We start from the raw sequence: 24,521 nt of genomic DNA, 5'->3' as shown, positions 1-24,521 counted from the left end.
AATTGGCTGATTAGATAATTGCATGGATGATTGTTGGTGCCAGATGGGCTGGTTTGAGTATTTCTGTAACTGCTGATCTCCTGGGATTTTCACACACAACAGTCTCTAGAATTTGCTCAGAATGGTTCCAAAAACAAAAAACATCCAGTGAGGGGCAGTTCTGCAGTTGGAAATGACTTGTTGATGAGAGAGGTCAACAGAGAATGGCCAGACTGGTTCGAACTGACAAAGTCTACGGTAACTCGGATAACTGCTCTGTACAGTTGTGGTGAGAAGAATAGCATCTCAGAATGCTTTTCTGAGATGTGGGTTGGCACTGTTTTGGCAGCACGAGGGAGACCTACAAAGTATTAGGCAGGTTGTTTTAATGTTGTGGCTGATCATTGTATATAATGTCAAATCAGAAAAATAAAATAGAAAAGTACATTTTTATCCCTCTCCAGCTCTCACTGCAACACAAAACTGTTAGAGATAATTTCCCACAGGTATCAATCCTTACCTCTCTTCCTCTCCCAGCCTCGCTCTCCACAGACGTCGCTCGACCATGCCCCCATCACCATCATTCATTTTTGGTATGCCACTGAAACAGGAAATCTTTAAAAACACCTTCAGAGCTTAAAGGGTTAAATGGACACCAGAAATCTGCTTATTGAGAGAAAGCTGCTTACGTGAAAGTGACGATGGCATTTTACATGCACTATGTTAGTGGTTAGTGGCATACCCTTATACATGCGGCTTGGTCAGTAAGCCATTTTCTCAACCTGCGATGCTTGTGTAAATGACAAACATGGCATCCGAACATTTTTATCCATTGCTTCACTTTATTTCCAAATGTTCGACATTGCTGCTGTGTTTGCTTCCTTAACATTTCATAGCAGCTTGAGCTGCATTGCATTGCTTGCGGTGCTGTGATTGGGGGGTTCCCTTTTACATCATATTCCGGGATTCCCCCAGCTCACTTGTGTAAACGCAGACAGGGACAGCAGTTGCTATTTTAAATTGATGTGTTCTAGTTGATTGTGTGTGTGTGTGTATGCATGTGTGATTTATTTATTTTTTCTTCCCAGTGTACTTCCCAGAAATGTTGAATTTGTGCCTTTTGATTTGTTATTATGCAATAATACATCCAGTGACATTAGTTTAGTTCATAGGCGTCATTTACAGGTGGGACATGTCCCTACCACTTTTTGCCGCTCTTGTCCCCATCACTTTTAAAAATAGCTTTCGTCAGTTGAGTGTCAAATGCAGAAAAAACATCTCCAGTTCTTGAGCATTCGTTCATGTGTGTTATAATAATTGGCGATCCAGCACTGGAATTCGTTATTTTTTGCGACTGTTATCAGTGGCGTTGAGTGACCTCAGGCGGCGACGTACTCTCATGCACATAGGCTCTATTTGCTCCGCTGTTGCGCTGCTTGTGCTCTTTATCCAGCTAATTCGGAAAGCAAAATGCAAACAATTATAAAATTATATTAGGGCAGACTGGAACCCGGAACTCCTTGTATTAGGCGAAAACTTTACCATGATACCAATTAGTCATTCTGGCTCATGTCCTACTGATCCATGTATTTATCCACTGACTAACACAATTCTAGTACTGACAATGTTAGATGTCAAATAAATAATTAGAAATATTTATTACAGTGCTTGAATTGGTCATCAAGAATGACTATTTATCGAAGGGTCACGTTACGCCATGCAAGGAGCAGACGTGTGAGCGACGAGCTCTGCGCACTTTGCTAGTTTTTTTTATTATTTTCATGTTATAATCCAGTGAGATTCGATACACCCATTTACATATTTGTTCTTTAAGGTAAACATGGCAAAGAAGTCAAAATCCTTGGGCTCTGGAGATATAAAAAGATACTTACGTGCTCAAGCTGAAACCTCTGATGGGCCTGCAGACCAGGGACTCAATTTGGATGGCATGGCTGGGGAAATTCTTTTGCACTGATGTTTCCGGCCAAATTGAGAATGGAAACGAAGGATGGCCGCAGGGTATTTACATGTCCCAAGCAAGCACTGTCCTTCATAAATACATTGGAGTGAGTAAGCCATTTGGTGTTTCTCATGTGAGTGGATTGACTCGCTGAACATACACTCGATTGTCTGAGGAAGCTAGGCGCCATTTTTGTTTCTGTTTGTATTGGTTCTGCCTAGCGGCTGGAGTTTGTTTTGTGGAATAACACTTCTCCTTAAAGAAACTTTTGCATTGATGGAGGATCGCTTTTGCACTGGGGTTCCTGGCCAGATTGAGAGTGGATGCTGGGGATGGCTGCAAAATATCTACATGCCCACACAAAGGATGTCTTTTATAAATTTGATGGACTGAGTAAGTCATGGTATATTTTTTTTATGTAGCCACCGAGTGAATTTGACTCTTGACCATCCAAGGAACCGGGATGCATGTTTTGTTTCTTTTTGTGATGGTTCTGCCTAGTTGTTTTGTGGAATAACACTGCTTTGGGACAGTTGTTGATGAATCTGTTCATTCCTTGTGCTTATGCCTCCTGTTGGCTGGAGTTTGTTTTGTGGAGTATTTTTGCGGGACATTGGAATGATTACGTCATCTGCTGCCCTTATAAACAGCCGGCTCACTGAACACTTGTTTGTCTGTCCGAGGAAACTTAACGGCTTTATATCGGCTGGAATCTGTTTTGTGGAGGAACACACCCTCGAGACAGTTCTGTGAATGAACCTACACGTTCTTTGTGTTTATTTTGCCTATTGGCTGGGGTTTGTTTTACAAAGTATTTTCTGTTATGTAATTTTGCCTCACAAAATTTGTGCAGAAGCACTGGATTTGAGCAATCCGATGGCAAAGTTGTGGCAGGGGCTCTCATAGGCGTACATGGACCTTTTGAGTTTAGAGGGATTGACGCCGGTTGGCGCAGTCGTGCGCTGGGTTAATGCACACATTTTTCTTTTTTCTGTTTGTTTGGTTCAGGGGGGTTTGGGGTTTGATTGTTGCACTAATGTTAGAATGTGGTCTGTATAATCTTGTTTTTGACACAATTAATTTTTTCTATTATATCAATGTCAAAAGTTAATATGAGTGGATTGTCTCTCTCCACGTGGAATGTGAATGCGTTGGGGCACCCCATAAAAAGAAGGAAGGTTATTTCTTTTCTTAAGCGTAAGAAATGTGATATAGTGTTTCTTCAAGAAACACATCGTTCCTCGCAGGAAGCTGAACATTTTGGGAAGATATGGGTTGGGCATGTTTACTTTAGTGCTGGTTCAAGTAAGAGCAGGGGGGTTATTACATTGATAAGTAAACATCTACAATTCTAATCTCTCAAACAGATTAAAGATAAATTAGGGAGAATCATTATTGTTTTAGCAGAAATTCAGGGGCAAAGTTTGGTTTTGGCTAATATTTACATGCCTATCATGGATGATCAGGGCTTTTTTATAGATCTTGAAGGGATGTTGCAAGCTGCTGGCACCCTTCATGATACTGTATAATATTGGGAGGAGACTTTAATCTTTTGATGGACTCAGTCATTGATCATAGTGAAGCAAAAGTGTGCAAGCCCCCTAGAGCAACATTGACGCTTCAGAGGATGTGTAAAAATCTTGGCCTTGCAGATATTTGGCGACTTTTGAACCCATCTGATAGGGACTATAAATTTTTTTTTTTTTTCATCAGTCCATAAGATTTATTCTAGAATAGATTTTTTTTATTTTTAAGTCCCTCATTTCATCTGTTGTTGATTGCTCAATTGGAAACATCTTAGTCTCAGATCACGCCCTGGTGAGTTTAGAGGTGTTGCCACATACGGAGAAAAAGAAATCATATAGTTGGCACTTTAATGTATCCCTTTTGCAAAATCCTGATTTCCAACAAATGTTAAAGACTGAAATCAATGTTTATATGGAGAACAACTGGTCCTCAGTATCTTCTGTGGGCGTGGCTTGGGAGACACTTAAGGCGGTTCTTAGGGGTCAGATCATACAGTATGCCTCATTTACCAAAAAATCCAAAGCATGAGAACTCGTGGAGTTGGAAGGGAATATTAAAAGTGCAGAGGCAGAGCTGAAGCGCCGAATGTCATCTGATGGCCTTGGAGAATTAATCCAATTGAAATACAGATATAATACTATTTTGTCACGGAAAGTAGAGTTTTGGTTATTCGGGGCAAGACAGTCATACTTTGAGTCGGGGGACAAAGCAGGGAAGCTTTTGGCTAGATATATAAAACAGAGAGAGTCTTTTTCTACCATTCCCTCAGTGAAATCTGCTGGTGGTGAAATTTGTACCTCGGCCATTGATTTTAATAATGCCTTTAAAGAATTCTGTCTTGATCTCTAGAGTTCCATGTCTTTGTCTACTGATGAAGATATTAGAACATTTTCAGAACCATTAGAACTCCCTAAATTGACAAAATTATCTTGATTCTGAGATAACCTTGGAGGAGCTTGACGAGGTAATTAAGGCCTACCTACAAGCAAGGCAAAAGTGGAGCCAAATCTGTAGCATAAGATCTAAAAAATTCGGTGGCAAAACAGTCTGGCCCTAGTGCTACAGGTTTTGCCACTGAATTTTTTAGATCTTATGCTACAGAATTGGCTCCACATTTCCTAGAAGTTTATATGGAATCATTAAAGAATGGAAAGCTTCCCCCAACTATGACACAAGCACGGATCAGTCTGATTCTTAAAAAGGACAGAGATCCAAGTGAGTGTAAGAGTTACCGTCCAATTTCCCTGATCCAGCTAGATGTAAATATTTTGTCAAAACTTTTGGCTAATCGATTAAGTAAAGTTATGACATCTTTTATACATATAGATCAGGTGGGGTTTATTCGGGGCCGTAGCTCTTCGGATAACATCAATATCTCTGTCAGTAGCAAATGATCAGCCTGCGGTCACTGCCATCTCACTTGACGGTGAAAAGGCATTTGATATGGTAGAATGGGATTATCTGTTTAAGATTTTGGAAATGTATGGGGTGGGGAGTACATTTATTGGTTGGATTAAGTTACTTTATAGACACCCTGTAGCAGCGGTACAAACAAACGGATTAATTTCAGATTATTTTACTCTGAATAGGGGCACTCGGCAGGGTTGCCCTCTTTCCCCATTATTGTTCTGTTTTGCCCTCGAACCATTAGCCGCCGCGATAAGAAAGGGGGATGATTTTCCAGGGTTGATGGCGGGAGGTGTGGCACATAAGCTTCTGCTTTACGCAGATTATATTTTATTATTTGTCTCTGACCCTATTAGATCTATGCCTTGCCTCCACAGAATTATTCATTCCTTTTCCAAGTTCTCAGGATACAAAGTCAATTGGTCTAAATCTGAAGCTTTGCCTCTGACAGCGTACTGTCCACTAATGGCCTTCCAGCTGGGCGCCTTCCAGTGGCCCAAACAGGGCATTAAGTATTTGGGTATTTTATTACCAGCAAATTTGTCTGATTTAGTTAGTTAATTCTGACCCTTTAATAAAAAGGTTTTTGAGCGATGTGGACAGGTGGGCTTCATTACATTTATCGATGATTGGGAAGGTCACCGATTGACAAAGGTGGGCTAGGCCTTCCCAAGATTTTGTTTTATTATGCGTTCAGTCTCAGGCATTTGGCTCATTGGATGCTTCTACCTGAAAGAGCCCCTCCCTGGTTTTCTATTGAACTGGAAGTTCTTGCCCCTATTTTGCCATTGCAAAGCCTTTATAGCAAACTAACCGGAGAAGCTAAGTCACACCCCATTATCTCGCACTTGCTCTCGGTATGGACAAAAGTGTCCAGAGTGTTTAATTCAGACATTTATTTGAATGCTGCTTCGAGCATATGGCTGAACCCAAAATTATGTATTGATAAGTCCCCCTTCTTCTGGTCATAGTGGATTGTGAGGGGGGTTACTACACTCGGTGACCTATATGAGAATGGAGTGTTGAGATCCTTTGGTAATTTGGCTCAACATTTTGGGATTCCCAGATCTCAGTTTTTTAGGTATTTACAGTTGCGCCACTTGCTCTGTACTATTTTTGGGATTAGCATACTCCTAAATATACCCTAAAGTGGCAGATACTCTGGGAGTGGTGATTACTGCTTTTGGAAAAGGTCATGAGGCATCAGTGTATTACTCCCTGCTAGTTCAGATTCTGGGGGACGTAGCTTTTGTCTCTATCAAGAGATTATGGGAGAAAGATTTTAATTTGATATTGATGGAGGGAGTATGGGCTGGGATTCTAAAAAAACGTCAAGTCTGTATCTAGAGATGCAAGGGTGCAGCTTATACAATTAATGATTCTTCATAGATTCTGTTGGACCCCCTTTAGACTGTATAGGCGTGGTCTTAAAGACACACCCATCTGCTGGCATTGTCAGTTGGAGGATAGAGACATGGCCCATGTTTTTTGGTGGTGTGCTGAGATTCAGGAATTTTGGTTGAAAGTACAGAGTTTTGTGTGTGACGTGTTGGGTATTCGGATTTCGTTTTGCCACAGACTCTGTGTTTTGGGTGATAGGGCGGTCATTTACGTAGGTGACAAATACATAAGATTGAGTCCTCACCAGTGCAATGATAGGCAGGCAGATTGTTTTAAGGGGTTGGAAGTCGGTGGGAGCACCCTCAATTCGGGAGTGGTGCGAGGAGATGGGAAGGGTGGCAGCCTTCGAAGAGGTAACATGTAGATGGCTGGGGATGTGGGATTCTTTTAATGGGAAATGGGGTAGATATTTGATGTTTTTGGGGGGCTTTCGGAGTGCGAATGTGGATAGAGGCATAGTTTTAGAGTTGTATGTTTAATGTGTGTGTGTGTGTGTGTGTGTGTGTGTATATATATATATATATATATAATTAATTTTATGTTAATTTATTTATTTATTTTTATTCTCTCTGTGTGTGTGTGTACTTATGTAAGACCACTGGGATGTTCGTTTGGGGTCGGGTGGGGTTCTTGATTGGGTAGGGGTAGTAGTGGGAGTTAAATGTTGATTAATTGTATATATGTTTTGTTTTTCTTTGTCTTTGAAGAATCAATAAAAAATGTTAATCAAAAAAAAAAAAAAACCAACAACAAAGATGTTGTAATATGTAAAAAAGATTCGTGATGTAATATGTGTTTTACCTGCTTTCAACTCAGTGTGGTTTACGAGACACATAATTCACATAGCAGCTCTCTCATAGAAAGAGCTCTTCTGCAGGGCTGAATGCTACTGAGATATCTGCACTTCATAAGCACCAATATTGCAGGGAAAGATGATTTATGTTCGGTGTTTTACTGATATACACCTTTAATCCTCTTAGAGAGGCCAGGACTACATTATTGTATCCTTGAGTTATGATTTAATTATATAACCGCTCAAATCACTGTCATGACTAATATGTTGTTCGGAACTGCACCCAAGACTTTCACCCACAGTTGCACTTGTGTATATGGTTGAGTGACAATAAAGGAATTTGATTTTATTTGAAATCTAATTTTTGAAATCCTGCTAAACAGTTCTATTTGTTCTGTGAAGATCTTGTTACTGAGAAATGCCCTTGTTTACATTCAGGGAATGGGGAAATAATAAACTTTTCTCTAACATCTCTGTCCCACAGAAATGAATTATGCTGTAAATATGAAGCATAGTTTAAACTGCAAGCATGGCCAAAATGCATGATGGGTATTTTACAACACAATTTGCTTTTATAATATATGGAAAGACACGATCTGCAAAGAAACTTTGGCAAACGGCCAGTTATGAGGTCATAGACATGTGTACAGTCTGTCATATAGAAATATTATCTTTGTGTCCAGCAGGCCTGGGCTAAAGATTACCACCTTATGAATACAGACAATGAGTAATACAATATGAGGTTCTGTTCCACAGCCAAAGAGTTTTTGTTTGCAGAGGGCGTTGCACTTCAGGATATTAAGTCCTTCAATAGGCCTAGTTTTTACTACATGCTATTTCTTGTTGCATGTATTGTCAAATAGATACCTTTCAAAGTGATGTGCATAAAACTTGGTTAGTTCTCTATATTGGATGTTCAAAAAAACTGCTCACTTTTTGTATTTAATAGGTGTAATATGAGAATATGCTCTTAAATATTTATCTATTTTATTGTGTTCAGTGACCTTTGGGTTTGGCTCAATTTAAAGACAGTGATATAACGGGAACAATAAAATATTTAATGAGACTGTGATCAACCAATAGACCCATTATGTAGTTCATATTTTAAAATCCAGCTTGGTTGACTGTAGTATATGAGGGGTTGATTCATATACCACTGTGATTTGTATGTTTTGTATTTATATTTTAATAATTAACATCATAGTAATTATGTGCAGTAAGTATTTTGTTTAAAATGTAGGTGTTAACATAGAATAGTCTGTTTTACAATCAGTGTTTTACATTGACAGATTCTCTGTTCTTTTGGGAAAACATAAGATTGTTTTGAACACTAACTTTTTTTGCTTTCTATGCATGATTATACTGAATCTTGAACAGGTGAGCAATCTATATAATATGGTCACATTCTTGATAAATGATTTAAGAAAGCAATATCAGAATTGCAATCGTGCTGTTATGGCTGTATATCAGCATGGCTGTGATTCGGCCGCCACAAGTAATCACAGCTGTGCTGATAAACAGCATGATTGCGATTCTGATATTGCTTTTATACAACAGTTCAACAAACAAGTTAATAAATAACTGGAAAAACTAAGGCCAGTCCCAAAAAATGCAATTGTGTATGGAACTACTTTCTCACGCCACGAATCAGGATCTGCCGTTGCAGACTGAGCATGTGTGATTTACCTGCATCTGTTGCATCCCAAATAGTGATAAACAGAAATGCTGAAGCTGTTCATTTAACTCTATTCCTCAACTTGCATATCAGGTTAGCGCCCTGAACGAGTGTGATTACTCTGTCTGTCGCAACTCTCAGCTGTGATCGGCAGTAATGCTGAAGCTGTTAGTTAAACTCTACAGGTGGATTCTGCACACTGGTGGTGGTTTGAGGAGAGTCCCCTGTTCACTGTGTAAAGTGCCTTGAGTGTAGTGTCAGAAAAAGCACTATGTAAATGTAACATTCATTCATTCATTCATTCATACTTCTTAGCTGTATTGCAGTGGTAATCTGAGCGATCAGGGAGCGAGAGACAATGCCTGATGACTTCAATGAAACTCATAGACCGTAGATCCCAGAATCTTTGCATAATGACTAAACAAACCAGCTCTTGCCTGTTGTGGTAGATTTATAGGTCAAGTTCAACTATGGGCTATTGTCTTAAAGTTGTCAAAGATTTGGGTCTCTTGGCAATCCAATGTTCAATGTTCAATCCAATTTGGGACTCCAATGTTTATTACCACTTTGAAATCTTGTGTACTATCGACGAAAATGAGATGTCATGAGAATTTACCAATCGTGTCCTCCATGTTTATTCCATATGTTCTTGTACAGTGTTCTCCCAAAGACCTTCTCACATGGGATTGTTTTGGATATGAGTATATCACTGCACCTCTTCTTGGCTTCTCCAAACAAGAGTGTGTAGGATCATGAATAATTTCCCTCCAAGGAGAGGGAGTTGCCTTCTAGTCCGAGAACACTCACTAGCCTCCATTTGTTTATATTTACGGGGAGGAACCTCTTCCTCTGCTCTGCCTTTGTTCAACAGCGAGGTGTTACTCAATCCAACATAGGTCTTTTCAACTCTGTTGGACAATAAGATGAAGGACGTTTATGTCATAAGGTGTGGTGTAGTGTTTGGGATTGGAACAGTGGAAAAAATATCTTGGCTTTTTTTTCCCCACTTCTTTTTTTTTTTTTTTTTTTTTTTTTTTTTTGTAGAGGGTTGACTGTTGTAACTTCCATTTTAGTCAGGTTGGAAACATTGAAATGTAGTGGTCGACCTATATATATATATATATATATATATATATATTTCGATATATATATATATATATATGTCGCAGAGGCCAAAATATCAATATTCAGTATTTTTTAATTATACAGCACTTAATTTAAAATAAATACATTTTCCTATTTGGCAGATTAGTTTCTCAAGCTGTGTGAGCACCGAAAATCGCATGCTTGCATGTAAAGAAACCGTATGAGACATGTAAACGACCAAATCACAGTTCGTTTTTTTTTTTTTTTTTTTTTGTACGTGCAATCGTGTTACTACATTAATAGACCGGCGTGCAAAAACATGTAGCTAATTTAAACTGTCCTACGCATCAGAGCTGCGACAGATGCAATTCTCACAAAACTAGCGCAAATACAGCGTTTTTCTTCCTGTGGAGCACTGGTATGTCTTCCTCTGAAACATGTATTCTATTAGCCTGGATCAAAACTCTGTTCCTCTGACTCACGAATGTTGCATGATGGTCAGTTCATGACACTCCAAACAGGCGATCCGGGCTTTGTAAACTGAAAGCTGTCAGTAGATTGCTTCTCGATGGATCCGCACTAGCACGTGAGCACAACTTCAAAGTAAAGGTGTTTGCTAGTGCGCATATACCATCTGTGACTGCTGGACTGCTGTGTGCACTGTTGTTATTTCCCTCTTAAATATGTCTCTACCATTTTTTTTTTTTTTTTTTTTTTTTTTTTAAGATTTATTTGGTTTATTTTTACAAAGTTATCATTTTGTGTGAAATTGAGTAAATATATGTAGTACTAAATAATTGTATTTATTTATTTATTTGCAATTTATATATATATATATATATAATATATATATTCATTCATTCATTGCAATTTCATGTACAAGTTATTTACTATATTAAATTGAGTAATAAATCTGCATTATATCGGCCTATCAGCCACCCTGCTCTCTGGATATTGGCATCGGCCATTAAAAAAATCCTGTTGCACGATTACAGCCATTGTGTGTTTTTACATCATTTGTTTATGTTATCCATTTAAAAATGTATTGCCTTTAAATTAGTTTATGTAAAAACATAATTTCCAGACACCACATTTGTTTGTGATGCTCTGTGGATTTCACCTAGTGAGAACCCTGTTTTGTAAAAAAAGACAACAACGCTTTGTTGTGTAAGGCTTGGGTTTCTGCAGTGATCACTAATTTGTTTATCACTGAGGGAAATAAAAGTCCAAATGTCTTTGCGTGTCAGGAGAGAGTTTATCTGCATGGTTAAATGGCTTGTTTTGTTCGCTGAGTGCTTGGGGGTGAAAGGCTAGAAAGAATGGAGCCTTGAATGAACTGAAAGTGGAAGAAATGGTTTGCTATCTAACACAGCCATTTAGCAAATTAAAATGACAATCATGATAATAGTGAGGGGAATTTCAGTGTATCGGAGGTAACGGATCATTAATAATTGATTCATGCTGTGATTGGAGACTTGGTCAGCATGAAATGGCATTCACTTATTTTACTTTTGTAATTGAGAATTAGGAATAACTACATTATGAATACTGCATAGTATAGGTTTTTAATAGGAAGTAGAACAGTAGGCATTATTCCATGATTAACGTTTCACATTATCATATGACATCATAAAGTTATACATAATGTGAGTGACATCCAGTTATGATCTTGAAAATAGTTATTTCGCACTTCAATTTGGTTTCCTTTTGGTAGTCTGATGAGTAAAAATGGATAAAAATGCATCTTTTAATTCACCACACTGGAAATGGAAGGTCAAGATGAGCACATTGCTTTGTGGTTGTGGAAAACAAAATTCTTCACAATGTGCTTTATATACTGCACATTTTGGCAAATGTCAAGGTCATCCAGATATTCCATGTATAAAAATCATGGTATTATGTTAGTATAGGATCACTTATAATTTTATGGGTACTTTAAACATTTGGATAATGTAGATATTTATAACTTAGTAGCAAGTTCCTAAGTATCACAATACAAAATAAATTGATAAAATCCCTTAACAAAATTGAAACTTTGTATCACAGCACTTCTCATTTTATTGCCTCTTTAGGATTATTTGCTTTTGCTCTATTCCTCATTTGTAAATCGCTTTGGAATAAAAGAGTCTTCTTAAGGAATGTAAATAAATTGCCAATAATGGATATTCTGCCCTGTGTTAAATATATTTGCATTGCTTTAAACTCTGCAATGCTATTCGTGATGCAATCAATGATCTAATCTATAATGGTTCCCAGATTAAGCTGGGTGTTGATCTCATCTCTTCCTCTCCTGCAGCCGGATAACATCCTCTACCCCCCCTCCATGACCTTCCGCAAGTCCAGTAACCCCGAGGTCTCTCACGGCTCCAGCTTAGCTCTGAAATTCAAACGACAGCTCAGCGAAGATGGTAGGCAGCTCCGGAGAGGAAGCCTAGGGGGCGCCCTAACAGGTAACAAACTGCCATTTGTGTACTTTGAGATATACAGGGGTCATAGCATGAAAAAGCAAAGTTTCCTTGTTACTTTTTTTTTCCTGGACAGAAAGCCCAGAACCTTATCTCATCATTTACGGACTCTCATGCCATCTCAAACTCGTATGACTTTCTTTCTTCTGCTGAACACAACAAAGATTTTTTGAAGGATTTTTTTGAAGGTGTTTTTGTCCATAAAATGTCAATAGGGTCTAAAAATGTCAAGCTCCAAAAAGGACTCAAAGGCAGCATAAAAGTAATCCATTTGACTACAGTGGTTGAATCCATATTTTCAAAAGCGATATGATAGGTGTGGGTGAGAAATAGATCAAAATTTAAGTCCTTTTTTACTATAAATTCTCCTCCCTGCCCAATAGGTAGCAATATACACGAATACTGCAAATAGCCAAAAACAAGAGAAGAAGAATGTGGAAGTGAAAGTGGAGATTTATGGTAAAAAGGGACTTGGATATTGATCTTCTCACCTGCACCAGTCATATAGCTTCTGAAGACATGGATTCAACCACTTTTATGTGCTTTTTGAACCTTCAAAAAACCTTCTGGCCACCATTCACTTGCATTGTGAGGACCTACAGAAATGAGAAAATCTTCATTTGTGTTCAGAAGAAGAAAGAAAGTCATACATATCTGGGATGGCATGAGGGTGATTAAATGATGAATTTTCATTTTTGTGGTAAACTATTCCTTTAACATACAGCATGTGTTAAAATCACACACAAACGCATGCTCAAAACAAAATTGTAATTGAACTAAATACATTCAAGCATTGTAAGAACCTCACTTTCATTCAGAACTCTTCAAGCCATTGTGAGAATAAGAAGAAACTTTTCAGTATTTTTCAGTAAACCAGAGTAAGTAATGCAGAATTTGCCAGCTGTGTATTTCATTAATGACACGAAGTTCAGTCAGAAAACTCTGACACAAGCTGGTACGTTCTTTCATTGTAATCTTGGTAACCAATCAAACTGCTTTTACAATTATGTCAGATATTTAAATTAAGCCTTACCTCTGTGTGTTACCAGCAAGCTGGTCTCATTACACAAGCTATGATAGCTTTCTTGGCGTTTACCCACCTCCTTCCCAGCATCACTTGTCTAGATCTGCTTCTTGGGGATTTCATGCATGTTTTGTTTCAGCCACAGCAGCATGTATTGCTACTGCTAAGACATGCACAGTCATGCTACAACAGCATGCAAGACTTTGTACTTGCTCTGCAGCAGTGTAAGCATATATAGTCCACCAAGACCAAACCTATTAATTTGCCATATCCACTGATAAACATGTTTTAAAATCATTCCAAAAGTTGTCTTGACTGAAAGATAGTGACTTGGTTTCTCAGAACTTCATTATGCAGTTGTCATTGGATGGAACATTGTGACCACAGTATTTGACAACATTCTGTTCTGTTGATGAGTGTATCTTTGTGTGTTACATGAGTACAGGGCACATGGCTGAAATGTGCTGAGGCTGTGAATTTGGCATTTCCTCAGTGTTGTGGACGATGACTGTGTGGAAGCAGGAATCGCAATTTTCCACCTACGTTTCCTTTTTTTAATTTTTTGTTATGAGGCCATAAAGAGCTTGTAATGCACAGACCTATGGGTTAGCTATAGGTCGTCTGGGATATGATATGGAAGCTTGCTTTAGATTCTCCAATTCTGAAGAAAAGCAGTTTCTGAGAAAAGAGTATTTTAAAAGGTTTTATCATTAAAAATTGATCTTTATAAATGTTTCTAATTTCTCCTGGAATGAAAATGGTAATGAAGTGCGTTTACATTAGCTATTCTATTCTATATGTTTCTATTCGTTACTATGTGGTACATTTTTGTTTCTATTAGTTTTTGCTCTATTAGTTTCTGTTTCTTTTATTTTCCTTTAGTTCTATTCTTGTTAGTGTTCAGTAGAGGTCGACCGATAGTGGATTTCGCTGATATGATAACTAAGGTGGTGGAAAAGACCGATAACCGATTAATCGGCTGATATTTTTTGTAGGGTACAGACATTGAGGCCACAAGAGTCCAAAATGAATAAAATCCCAAAAGTAGTTTGTGCAACCAAAATCTTAATTATAACAAGAAAAATTAAGATCTGGTGCATTGCGGGGGACTTTCACACCGGGGAATCTTATTTTGAATGACAGAGACTTGGCTAACTTACAATGCTCTACAAGCCAGTATTCACCACATTTAACTTTTTACAGTCTATATACTCTATATTCACCATATGAAGAGTTTATATGTATATATTTCACCAGATGAGGTTTATTGATGAGGAATAAAAAAAATTAGGAAATAAAATAAACTATCAGCATAGATTTTTGCAGATGACCGATAGTTACAAAAAGCAACTATCGGCAATGATTAATCTGTAAAACTGATATATCGGTCTACCTCTAGTGTTCAGTTTCTGTGCGTTAGGTTAATTCTTTGGGTTTCTATTTGGGCTTTATTTGTTTCTGTTTCTTTTCTATTTCTTATCGATCCAATTATTTAATAAAGGATTTTATTCAATTTTATTCAATTCTTTGACTTGATTCAAAATAATTTTATCATATTCCATTATTTTAATGGTTCGAATATGAACTAACAGCACATGTATAGTCATACATTTACCATAAAAGCATAGCAAACAAATGTTCAACATAAATGTTCAAAATTTGCAACTACCACTCTGCGTCGAAAGTAGAAATGTAATAATTAAACATTACATGTGTCAGCATGAGTCTGGTTTGATAAAATCTTGTCTGTGAAAGTTACATTCAATCTTTCAACTCATGTCATGACCATGTAAAGCAGTAAACTAGGTTACTTTTGCTTCACATCTGTGCAAGGATAACAGGAAGGGGCATGGAATGGATGTGACTAATCGTACAACACTGTTTACATTAAGCTGAGCTCTGCAAACTCCACCCACAACAATTGTGTATGTACTCACATTACCTGAAGCTGTCCACCTAGAAAAGTAGTCCCATCTCAAAAAGAGGATTTAGACAACTTTACAGCTCAAATAAAAGTGCATAACAAATTAAAAAAGCTTCCCATTTCTGCCATTAGAGCAGTGTGGGCTTGACATGCTAGTTGTCAAGGAGAAGGTTCTTTATTTAGCTTGAGAGGGCAGACAGCTCCTGATTCATATTTAAAGGATATCACGCCAGACATCAAGACAACACTTGCCCTCAATGAACACACCACACATAATAAAAAGTCAAGAGCAGGACAGATATGCACGGACAAACACAAAATACAAATGATGGAATAAATCAATTTTAATCACTTGAAGTTCCATTTAATACATTATATTGCATTTTATGTGTGTGGCAATATTTTTTTTTTCTATTATCCCATTAAAGGTAAATTAATTGAAATGATATGACATTATGATGAGGCTTCATGGTGGCCTCACAACCCCTGCTGTTTTGTTTATCCAGATTTTGTTCAGATTTATCATGCTTAACTCTATAGCAAAGTCTTTGATAAGCAAGGTGTTGGAACACACATTAATAGTTGGCAGCAAGCATCATTATTACTATTGCTAATATTTAGGTTTAGAAGTTCTGAAAAAACCCTAACCCCAATTATTTAACTTTGTAGCACAAATGGAGTTATGCGGAAGACATGAATGGTTCCTTATATTGTGTGGCTTGTTGAGAAAAGGTGTGTGTTTTTTTTTTAACTTTTCCAAACGAGCCAGACTTATGGTTTTGCGCCTGGCAGACAATAAAACAGGTGAAAAAATCCAGAATATTTGCACAAGAGGGACCAGAGCCATATCTAGGGACCAGAATATCATAGAGACTAGGTGGTGGACTCTTAATATTTGGACTAATAAGCAACCACCTACAGTAGCAATGCCCAAGCAACCACCCGGAACAACTAGCAACGCCCTAACAACCACCTCGAACACTTTAACAACCATATAACAATGTGCTAAAAGCACCCAGAACACCTTATCAAACATGTACCTATATGCAAAAAACACCATGAACACCTTTGCAAATGTAAATCAATGTGCTAAAAAACACCCAGAACACTTAGCAAGCGTATAGCAATGCACTAAAAACAGAGATCACCTTAGCAAACGTATAGCAATGTGCTAAAAAAACACCCTGAACACTTTTGCAAATGTATAGCAATGTGCTTAAACACACCTTTACAAATGTAAAGCAATGTGCTAAGAAAACACCCTGAACACTTTTGCAAATGTATAGCAATGTACTAAAAACACCCTGAACACCTTAGCAAATGTATATCAATGTGCTAAAGACACCCAGAACACCTTATCAAACATGTACCTATATGCAAAAAACACCATGAACACCTTTGCAAACGTAAATCAATTTGCTAAAAAACACCCAGAACGCTACGCAAGCGTATAGCAATGCATATGTGCTAAAAAAAAAAAAAAAAAACAAACACCCTGAACACCTTTTATAAATGTATAGCAATGTGCTAAAAACACACCTTTACAAATTTAAAGCAATGTTCTAAAAAAACACCCTGAACACCTTTTGCAAATGTATAGCTAGGGTGACCATACTTCCTCTTTTTCCCGAACATGTCCTCTTTTTCGGACCTTAAAGCGTCCAGCCGGGATTTCTAAATTTGCGAAAATGTTCGGGATTCGGGTTTAGTTGCATTATGATGTGCATCTGGTCTAATACTTCATTGTGTGCGCGCATATTTGCATTGCTTTAATCCCTCTTTGTAAGTCCCGCCTTCTCGTACACAATTGGTCAATTATAAGAGGCTTGCAGCAACTATTGGCCAAATTCCTGCCTGTCAATCTCTCCGCGAATGAGCAAAGCGCTGTTGTGTTCGGCATCAAACAGTTGCTTGACAGTAGCTGCAAATGACAGCTGAGTGGAAACAATGCCCAAACGAAAGTGCAAATTTACAGAAGATTTGCACAAAAAAATTCCCATGCTTTCGTCCAGGTCGAGATCCGTGGGAAGCAGAATGTATGACAAAGCTGGCATTTATGTGTTAGTTGCTAATAAAGGTGCAAGTGATTTAGAAGCACACATTAGCTCTGCGAAGCATAAAGGGTCAGCAAAAGGTGAAAGTTCATCAGGTAAATTAACGGACTACTTTTTGCGACCAGGTAAAATTTTCACATTGCTTCATTTTCCATGGCCATTCAAAATAATAGTAATAGTAAATGAAGGTACACTCATGGCATTAAATATTTTATTTTAGTACATGGACATTCAAAAGAATGTTACATTTTTATTTATTTATGTATATTTATGTTATGCTAATTGAGTGTCTTTTTTACTGTAAAGTTTGCATTCATAGTAACACTATTTTGAACCCTATTATTACACCCCAGTTCATCCCGTATTTAAGCTGGTCAGATGGCGTCACGGTGAAATCGTTCCAGATCGCCAATTTAACATTGATATAAGTTGGAAAATTTGCCTACGGTGGGTAAGGGACCGTCTGAAAAGTCCACACATTGTGCTAAAACATGCTAATACTGTGGAGGGTGTGGTAAGGGACTGTCTGAAATGTCCACAAATGGTGGTAAAGAGTTTTTTCTATATAAATGTTCAATAAGATCAAACAATGTATAAATACAATCATAAAGACAAGTACAGGTGAAGGAAAAAAAGAAACAAATAAAATAAATAAAAATGATTAAAAAAAATTCCAAATAAGTATAAACCATCCAAAATGTATACATAAGATAAAGAAGACAAATAATGTAAAACATTTAAATAAATATATTTTAAATATATAAACAATGTATTTTTTTTAACACACAAGTCTTGGGTCAGGAAAGTTCTCATTTTAGCATATAAGAAAGGATATAAAATTTTTATTAATAACGCATATTAACTCAACACATTTATTACTAAAACTGTGGAGGATGTGGTTAGGTTGTATATGATTCCCCTCCCCCATTTAAGTGTCCCTTATTTTAAAACTTCAAAAGTGGCAACCCTACCTTAGCAACCGAACAGTAACGTCTTAAAAAAAACACCCTTACAATTAAATTATTATAGAAAACAAATCAATTATTTTCAAAAAAAAAATAAAATAAATAAATATATATATATATTTAGAATGGTTTGGTTTAAGTACCAAGTCAAGTCCTTTTTATTTGTACAGCGCCTTTCACAGCACACATCATTTCAAAGCAGCTTTACAGAAAATCATGAATTAACAGAAAATGAAAATGTAATATCTATAAGGTCTTGGAGTCATCATTGTGTAGTTTGATAAAATGCAATTATGAATTGTTTAAAAATAAGTAATTAAATAATAATTGTATTTATAACCCCAGTGAGCAAGCTGAAGGCGACTGTGGCAAGGAACACAAAACTCCATAAGATGTTGGTTAATGGAAAAAAATAACCTTGGGAGAAACCAGGCTCACTGTGGGGGCCAATTCCCCTCTGACTAACAGCATGAATATAATGCCAATATTTCTTATGTATAGTGCAAGTCATGGTTTAAAAATATCAAAATCAAATCACTTTTATTGTCACACAATCATATACACAAGTGCAATAGTGTGTGAAATTCTTGGGTGCAGTTCTGAGCAACATAGCAGTCGTGACAGTGATGAGACATATACCAATTTACAATAAACTTCAGATTTACACAACCATTTAAAATCTAATATACACATCATTACAACACAATATACAAATAATAACATACAATGTACATTATACAATACACACAATATAGAATACACATTATACAATAAAAATTATATATAGTATATATAAAATGTACAGTAGGTTGTATTGTACTGTATTGACATTCAGGCTGTCGGTTGATAGTCAGTTGCCAGTGTGATGTTAAGAGAGAATATAATTTATGATAGTCCAGTGTGAGATAATAAGATTAATAAAGTGCAGTACTGATGTATGTTGATCGTGAGAGATCAAGAGTTCAAAAGTGATTGCTTGGGGGAAGAAGCTGTCATGAAGTCGGCTGGTGCGGATCCTGATGCTGCGATAGCGCCTGCCTGATGGTAGCAGTGAGAGCAGCCCATGGCTCGGGTGGCTGGAGTCTCTGATGATCCTCCGAGCTTTTTTCACACACCGCCTAGTGTATATGTCCTGGAGGGAGGGAAGCTCACCTCCGATGATGTGTCTGGCAGTTCGTACCACCCTTTGCAGGGCTTTGCGGTTGTGGGCGGTGCTATTGCCGTACCAGGCGGAGATGCAGCCAGTCAGGATGCTCTCTACAGTGCTGGTGTAGAACCGTGTGAGGATGTGGCGGTTCATTCCAAATTATCTCAGCCGTCTCGGGAAGAAGAGGCGCTGATGAGCCGCCTTCACAACGGCCTCTGTGTGGACGGACAATGTGAGTTCCTCAGTGATGTGGACACCCAGGAACTTGAAGCTGCTGACTCTCTCCACTGGTGCTCCATTGATGGTGATGGGGCTGTGTTCACCACAAGTCCACCACAAGCTCCTTTGTCTTACTGACACTGAGGGAGAGGTTGTGCTCCTGACACCAGCGTGTCAGAGTGTGCACCTCCTCTCTGTAGGCTGTTTCATCATTGTCAGTGATCAGACCTACCACTGTCGTATCATCAACTTAATTATGGCATTGGAGCTGTGTTTCCACACAGTCATGTGTGTATAGGGAATACAGGAGTGGGCTGAGAACACAGCCCTGCGGCGCTCCAGTGTTGAGAGTTAGTGATGAGGAGATGTTGCTGCCCATTCTAACCACCTGGTGTCTGCTTGACAGGAAGTTCAGGATCCAGCTGCACAGCGAGCTGTTTAAGCCCAGAGCCTGGAGTTTCTCATCAAGCTTGGAGGTCACTATGGTGTTGAATGCTGAGCTGTAGTCTACAAACAGCATTCTCACATAAGTGTTCCTTTTTTCCAGGTGGGAGAGAGCAGTATGTGTTGTAGATGCAATGGCATCATCAGTGGAGCGGTTGTTGCGGTAAGCAAACTGTAATGGGTCAAGAGAGAGAGGCAGCACAGAGCAGATGTAATCTCCGATTAGTCTCTCAAAGCATTTGCTGATGATGGGGGTCAGAGCAACAGGACGCCAGTCATTTAAGCAAGTGATTTTGGATTGCTTTGGTACAGGCACAGTGCTGGACGTTTTAAAGCATTTGGGGACTACAGACAAAGAGAAGGAAAGGTTGAAAATGTCCGTAAAAACACCAGCCAGTTGGTTCGCGCACGCTCTGATGACGCGGTCCGGAATGCCGTCTGGACCCGCGGCTTTATGGATATTCACCCGTTGGAAGGATCAGGTTACATCCGCTACAGAGACGGAGAGTGAACTAACCTCTGTAGTTTCAGCCGCGAGAGCTCTCTCTGTGAGGGCTGTGTTATTTCCCTCGAACCGTGCATAAAATTTATTTAGCTCATCCGGAAGAGAGGCAGCGGTGTTCATGGCGGAGTTTTTATTCCCTTTAAAGTCCGTGATGACATTAATTCCCTGCCACATGCTTCTAGAATTGGTGGTGTTAAACTGTCCTTCAATATTTTTCCTGTACTGGCATTTTGCTGCTTTTTCGGAGGGCGTAACTGACTTGTTTATACTCCTCCGCATTCCCGGAATTAAAAGCAGAGGTCCGCGCATTAAGTGCCGTGCGAACATCGCAATTAATCCAAGGTTTCTGGTTCGAGTAGATCCTAATTGTTTTGGATGGAACAACATCCTCTACGCACTTTCTAATGAAACACGTTACGCTATCAGCATAAACCTTGATGTCGTCATCAGAGGCGGACCAGAACATCTCCCAGTCCGCGTGATCAAAACAGTCTTTTAGCGCAGAGTCTGATTGGTCCAACCAACACTGGATCGTTCTGAGTGTGGGTGCTTCCTGTTTCAGTTTCTGTCTGTAAGCGGGCAGAAGCAGAATGGAAGAGTGGTTCGATTTGCCAAATGGTGGGCGGGGGAGGGATTTGTAACCATCCCGGAAGGGAGAGTAGCAATGGTCCAAAACCCGGTCCCCTCATGTGTTAAAACTGATGTGTTGGTGGTATTTTGGTGCAATTGATTTAAAATTGGCTTTTTTAAAGTCCCCGGTCACAATGAATGTGGCCTTAGGGTGCGCAGTTTCCTGCTTGCTTATAATCCCGTGCAGTTCCTTGAGTGCCTGGTCTGTGTCGGCTTGTGAGGGGATGTACACAGCTGTGATAATGACCGCTGTCAATTCTCTCGGTAGCCAGAATGATCGACACAGAAGCATGAGAAATTCCAGATCAGGAGAGCAGAAAGACTTGATAGAATGTACGTTCCTCTGATCACACCTGGATTTGTTGATCCTAAAACATACATCATCACCACCTCTGCTTTTACCTGAGAGGTCTTTCGCTCTGTCCGCTTGGTGCACGGAGAACCCCGCAGGTTCGATGGCTGTGTCTGGAATCTCCACAGACATCCAAGTTTCTGTAAGGCAGATAATGCAGCAGTCCCTCGTCTCTCGTTGGAAAGAGATCCGCGTTCTCAACTCGCAGAGCTTGTTGTCCAGAGACTGAACATTTGCCAGTAGAATACTGGGTAGCGGGGGTCGATTTGCGTGATGTCTTACTCTGATGAGAACGCCGGCTCTGTTTCCCCTTTTCCTTCTGTGTTTTTGCGGCCGGGCAGCCCAGACAAAGGGCTCCACTGGCGTGTTTGTAAACAGCGGCTCGGCATTGAGGATTTGAAGTCCGGTTGACGGTGTGTAATTGCAGAACCAATGTCCAAAAGTGTTTGTCTGTCGTAGACAATAAGGCAGACAACATCCAAGACAAAAAACATAAGAATTGTAAACAAAGCAAACAAAAAACTACTATGTTGTTTCGGAGCTCGCAACGCAGCAGCCATACTCAGCGCCATCTTGAGTCCAATTAAATATTAAACTAAGTAAGTGTTAAGAGTCAGTGTTTAAACAAAGATTTTATGAATGTAAGATTAATGACTGATGTCTTTGAAGTTCATCCTGGATTAACTGCAGAAGTTCACATAAATGCAATTGTCCTTGTTAGTTGGCTGATGAAGGGTTTTTTGGTAATTAATTGATAGTCTATGTATTCCATTTCAAGAGTGTAGTCCATCATTAGACTGAGGTGATGCAGGCAGAGATCAGTTAGGTGCATCGCAGTTCAGCCAGCCAGTAATTTCGGTGAGGTCTATCCTAAATCCAATGTTCAGGCAATGGCATATGAAGTATCCCATGTCTTATGGGATACTTAAACTGAGTCAGTGTGTCTGCATCTCGAACAGTGTTAGGGAGACTATTCCATAGTTTAGGAGCCAAATATGAAAAGGATCTACCTCCTTTTGTGGATTTTGATATTCTAGGAACTATTAACAGGCCAGAATTTTGCGATCGTAATGAACGTGATGGAATATAGCGTGGTAGAAGGTCACTTAATTACTGTGGAGCTAGACCATTCACAGCTTTGTACGTAGTTAACAGAATTTTAAAATTAAAACGAAATTTAACAGGTAGCCAATGTAACGATGATAAAATGGGGCTAATATGATCATATTTCTTGGTTCTAGTCAGCACTCTGGCTGCTGCATTTTGAACCAATTAAAGTTTATTTATTGATCTTGCTGGACATCCTCCCAGTAATGCATTACAATAATCTAGTCTTAAAGTCATGAACACATGAATTAGTTTCTCGGCATCGGCAACAGAGAGCATGTGTCATAATTTAGCAATATTTCTGAGGTGGAAGAATGCTGTTCTACAAACATTGGAAATTTGATTTTCAAAGGACCGATTGGTATCAAATATAACCCAAATTCTTCGCTGTTGAAGACGATGTAACAGTACATCCATCGAGAGTCAAACTATATTTTAGCGGCTTGTTTTTAGAGGTTTTTGGTCCAATAATTAGTACCTCTGTTTTGTTGGAATTGAGTAGAAGGAAATTTCTGGCCATCCAGTCTTTGATTTCATTGATACACTGCTAATTTGGAGAATTGTGAAATTTCTCAGGTTTTGAAGAAATATAAAGTTGGGTATCATCGGCATAACAGTGGAAACTTATTCCACTTATACCAAAAGTGTATAGAGTCATTAGAGACCCTAGGTATGTAATAGTGTTGTTGTTTTGTTTGTTTTTTGTTTTTTGCACTTCCATAAATTATATATTTTTTATTATTTCATATCTATATAAGTTTACTATCACAAGATATATATTTTTTCTTTGTTTATTACCAGATAAATGAGTACTATATTCATACAAATAAACACTGTATCACGTTGATTTTATGTGCAACAATTATCAGTATCCCATATTCGTGTACACATGCATATTATACATGCTATTTCTTACTCAATGTGGTCCTGTTGTTTCAGTGATTGATATGATTTACATTTGACATTGCTATTTGATGAAGAAACACTATTGAAGTAAACTATAGAAAGTTTAACACATGAACAGTATGATCATGAACATGAACAGTACTATTGTCATTTGGGTGTACTAATGAAATTATGTAATGTGCATCTATTTAGACTCAATAAGTGCCTGAGAAAATACTTATGTGTAGTTTGTGTTTTATGTAGCTCAGTAAGTGTTTGACAGCCAGTTGCGTCTCAGGTAATTTCAGTGTGAAAATAATGAATCCTGTTCTAGATTTGTCCTGATTTGTTGCATTATCTCTTTGATATATCAAAAAATATTTTATTTTATTATTTTCTAATTGTCTTGAAAATATCTTGAAAATTTTACACTAGATCCATTTTTGATGGATATACTTGCTGGGTCTCTCAAGATTGAAATATGTAAGAGTGTTTGGTGAAATTCCCATGCATTTAAGGGTTAATTCAAACGACACAGACATGCACTAGAGTCACAGATGCATTTAGGACCAAGGAAGTTTGGCTTATGTGTGGTATATATAACAAGAAAAGTAATACTAATTTTACATGCAGAACAGATCTGATATGAATAAAGGAAAACAATGCAACATAATTACTTGATGCAAACACACAGGCATTTAGCTTTTAACTATAAAGATAGTGAGTGATTTAGCTCATTCACATTTATGTAGGCTGTGTTCTATTCGTGGTTAAACTATTTTATGGAGCTATAAAGCACAATAAACACAATCGTAACTGGAGAGGAAAGCAATGACAATTAACTTCTGTCAAATGGATGCAAACGGTTATGGAAAATGACACAGAAAGCTGAACTCTGCAGCATCCAAAACCCGTTCGTCCGTCCGTCCGTCCGTCCGTCCGTCCGTCCATCCATCAGTCCGTCCACATGAA

The 24,521-nt window shown here is 38.4% G+C and overlaps 1 protein-coding gene across 1 annotated transcript in view; it reads left to right on the top strand.

Moving 5' to 3' along the window:
- The window catches only part of LOC127419013 (microtubule-associated serine/threonine-protein kinase 4-like), a 202,320-nt gene that overhangs the window by 23,169 nt on the left and 154,630 nt on the right, over positions 1-24,521 (top strand). Inside the window, exon 2 of the mRNA XM_051660033.1 lies at positions 12,125-12,278. Within this exon, the coding sequence (XP_051515993.1) occupies positions 12,125-12,278 (154 nt within the window). The remainder of the gene's footprint in view (positions 1-12,124; positions 12,279-24,521) is intronic.

Source organism: Myxocyprinus asiaticus, chromosome 3 (assembly GCF_019703515.2).
Source record: "Myxocyprinus asiaticus isolate MX2 ecotype Aquarium Trade chromosome 3, UBuf_Myxa_2, whole genome shotgun sequence".
NCBI lineage: Eukaryota > Metazoa > Chordata > Actinopteri > Cypriniformes > Catostomidae > Myxocyprinus > Myxocyprinus asiaticus.
This window is presented reverse-complemented; position numbering and strand designations above follow the sequence as displayed.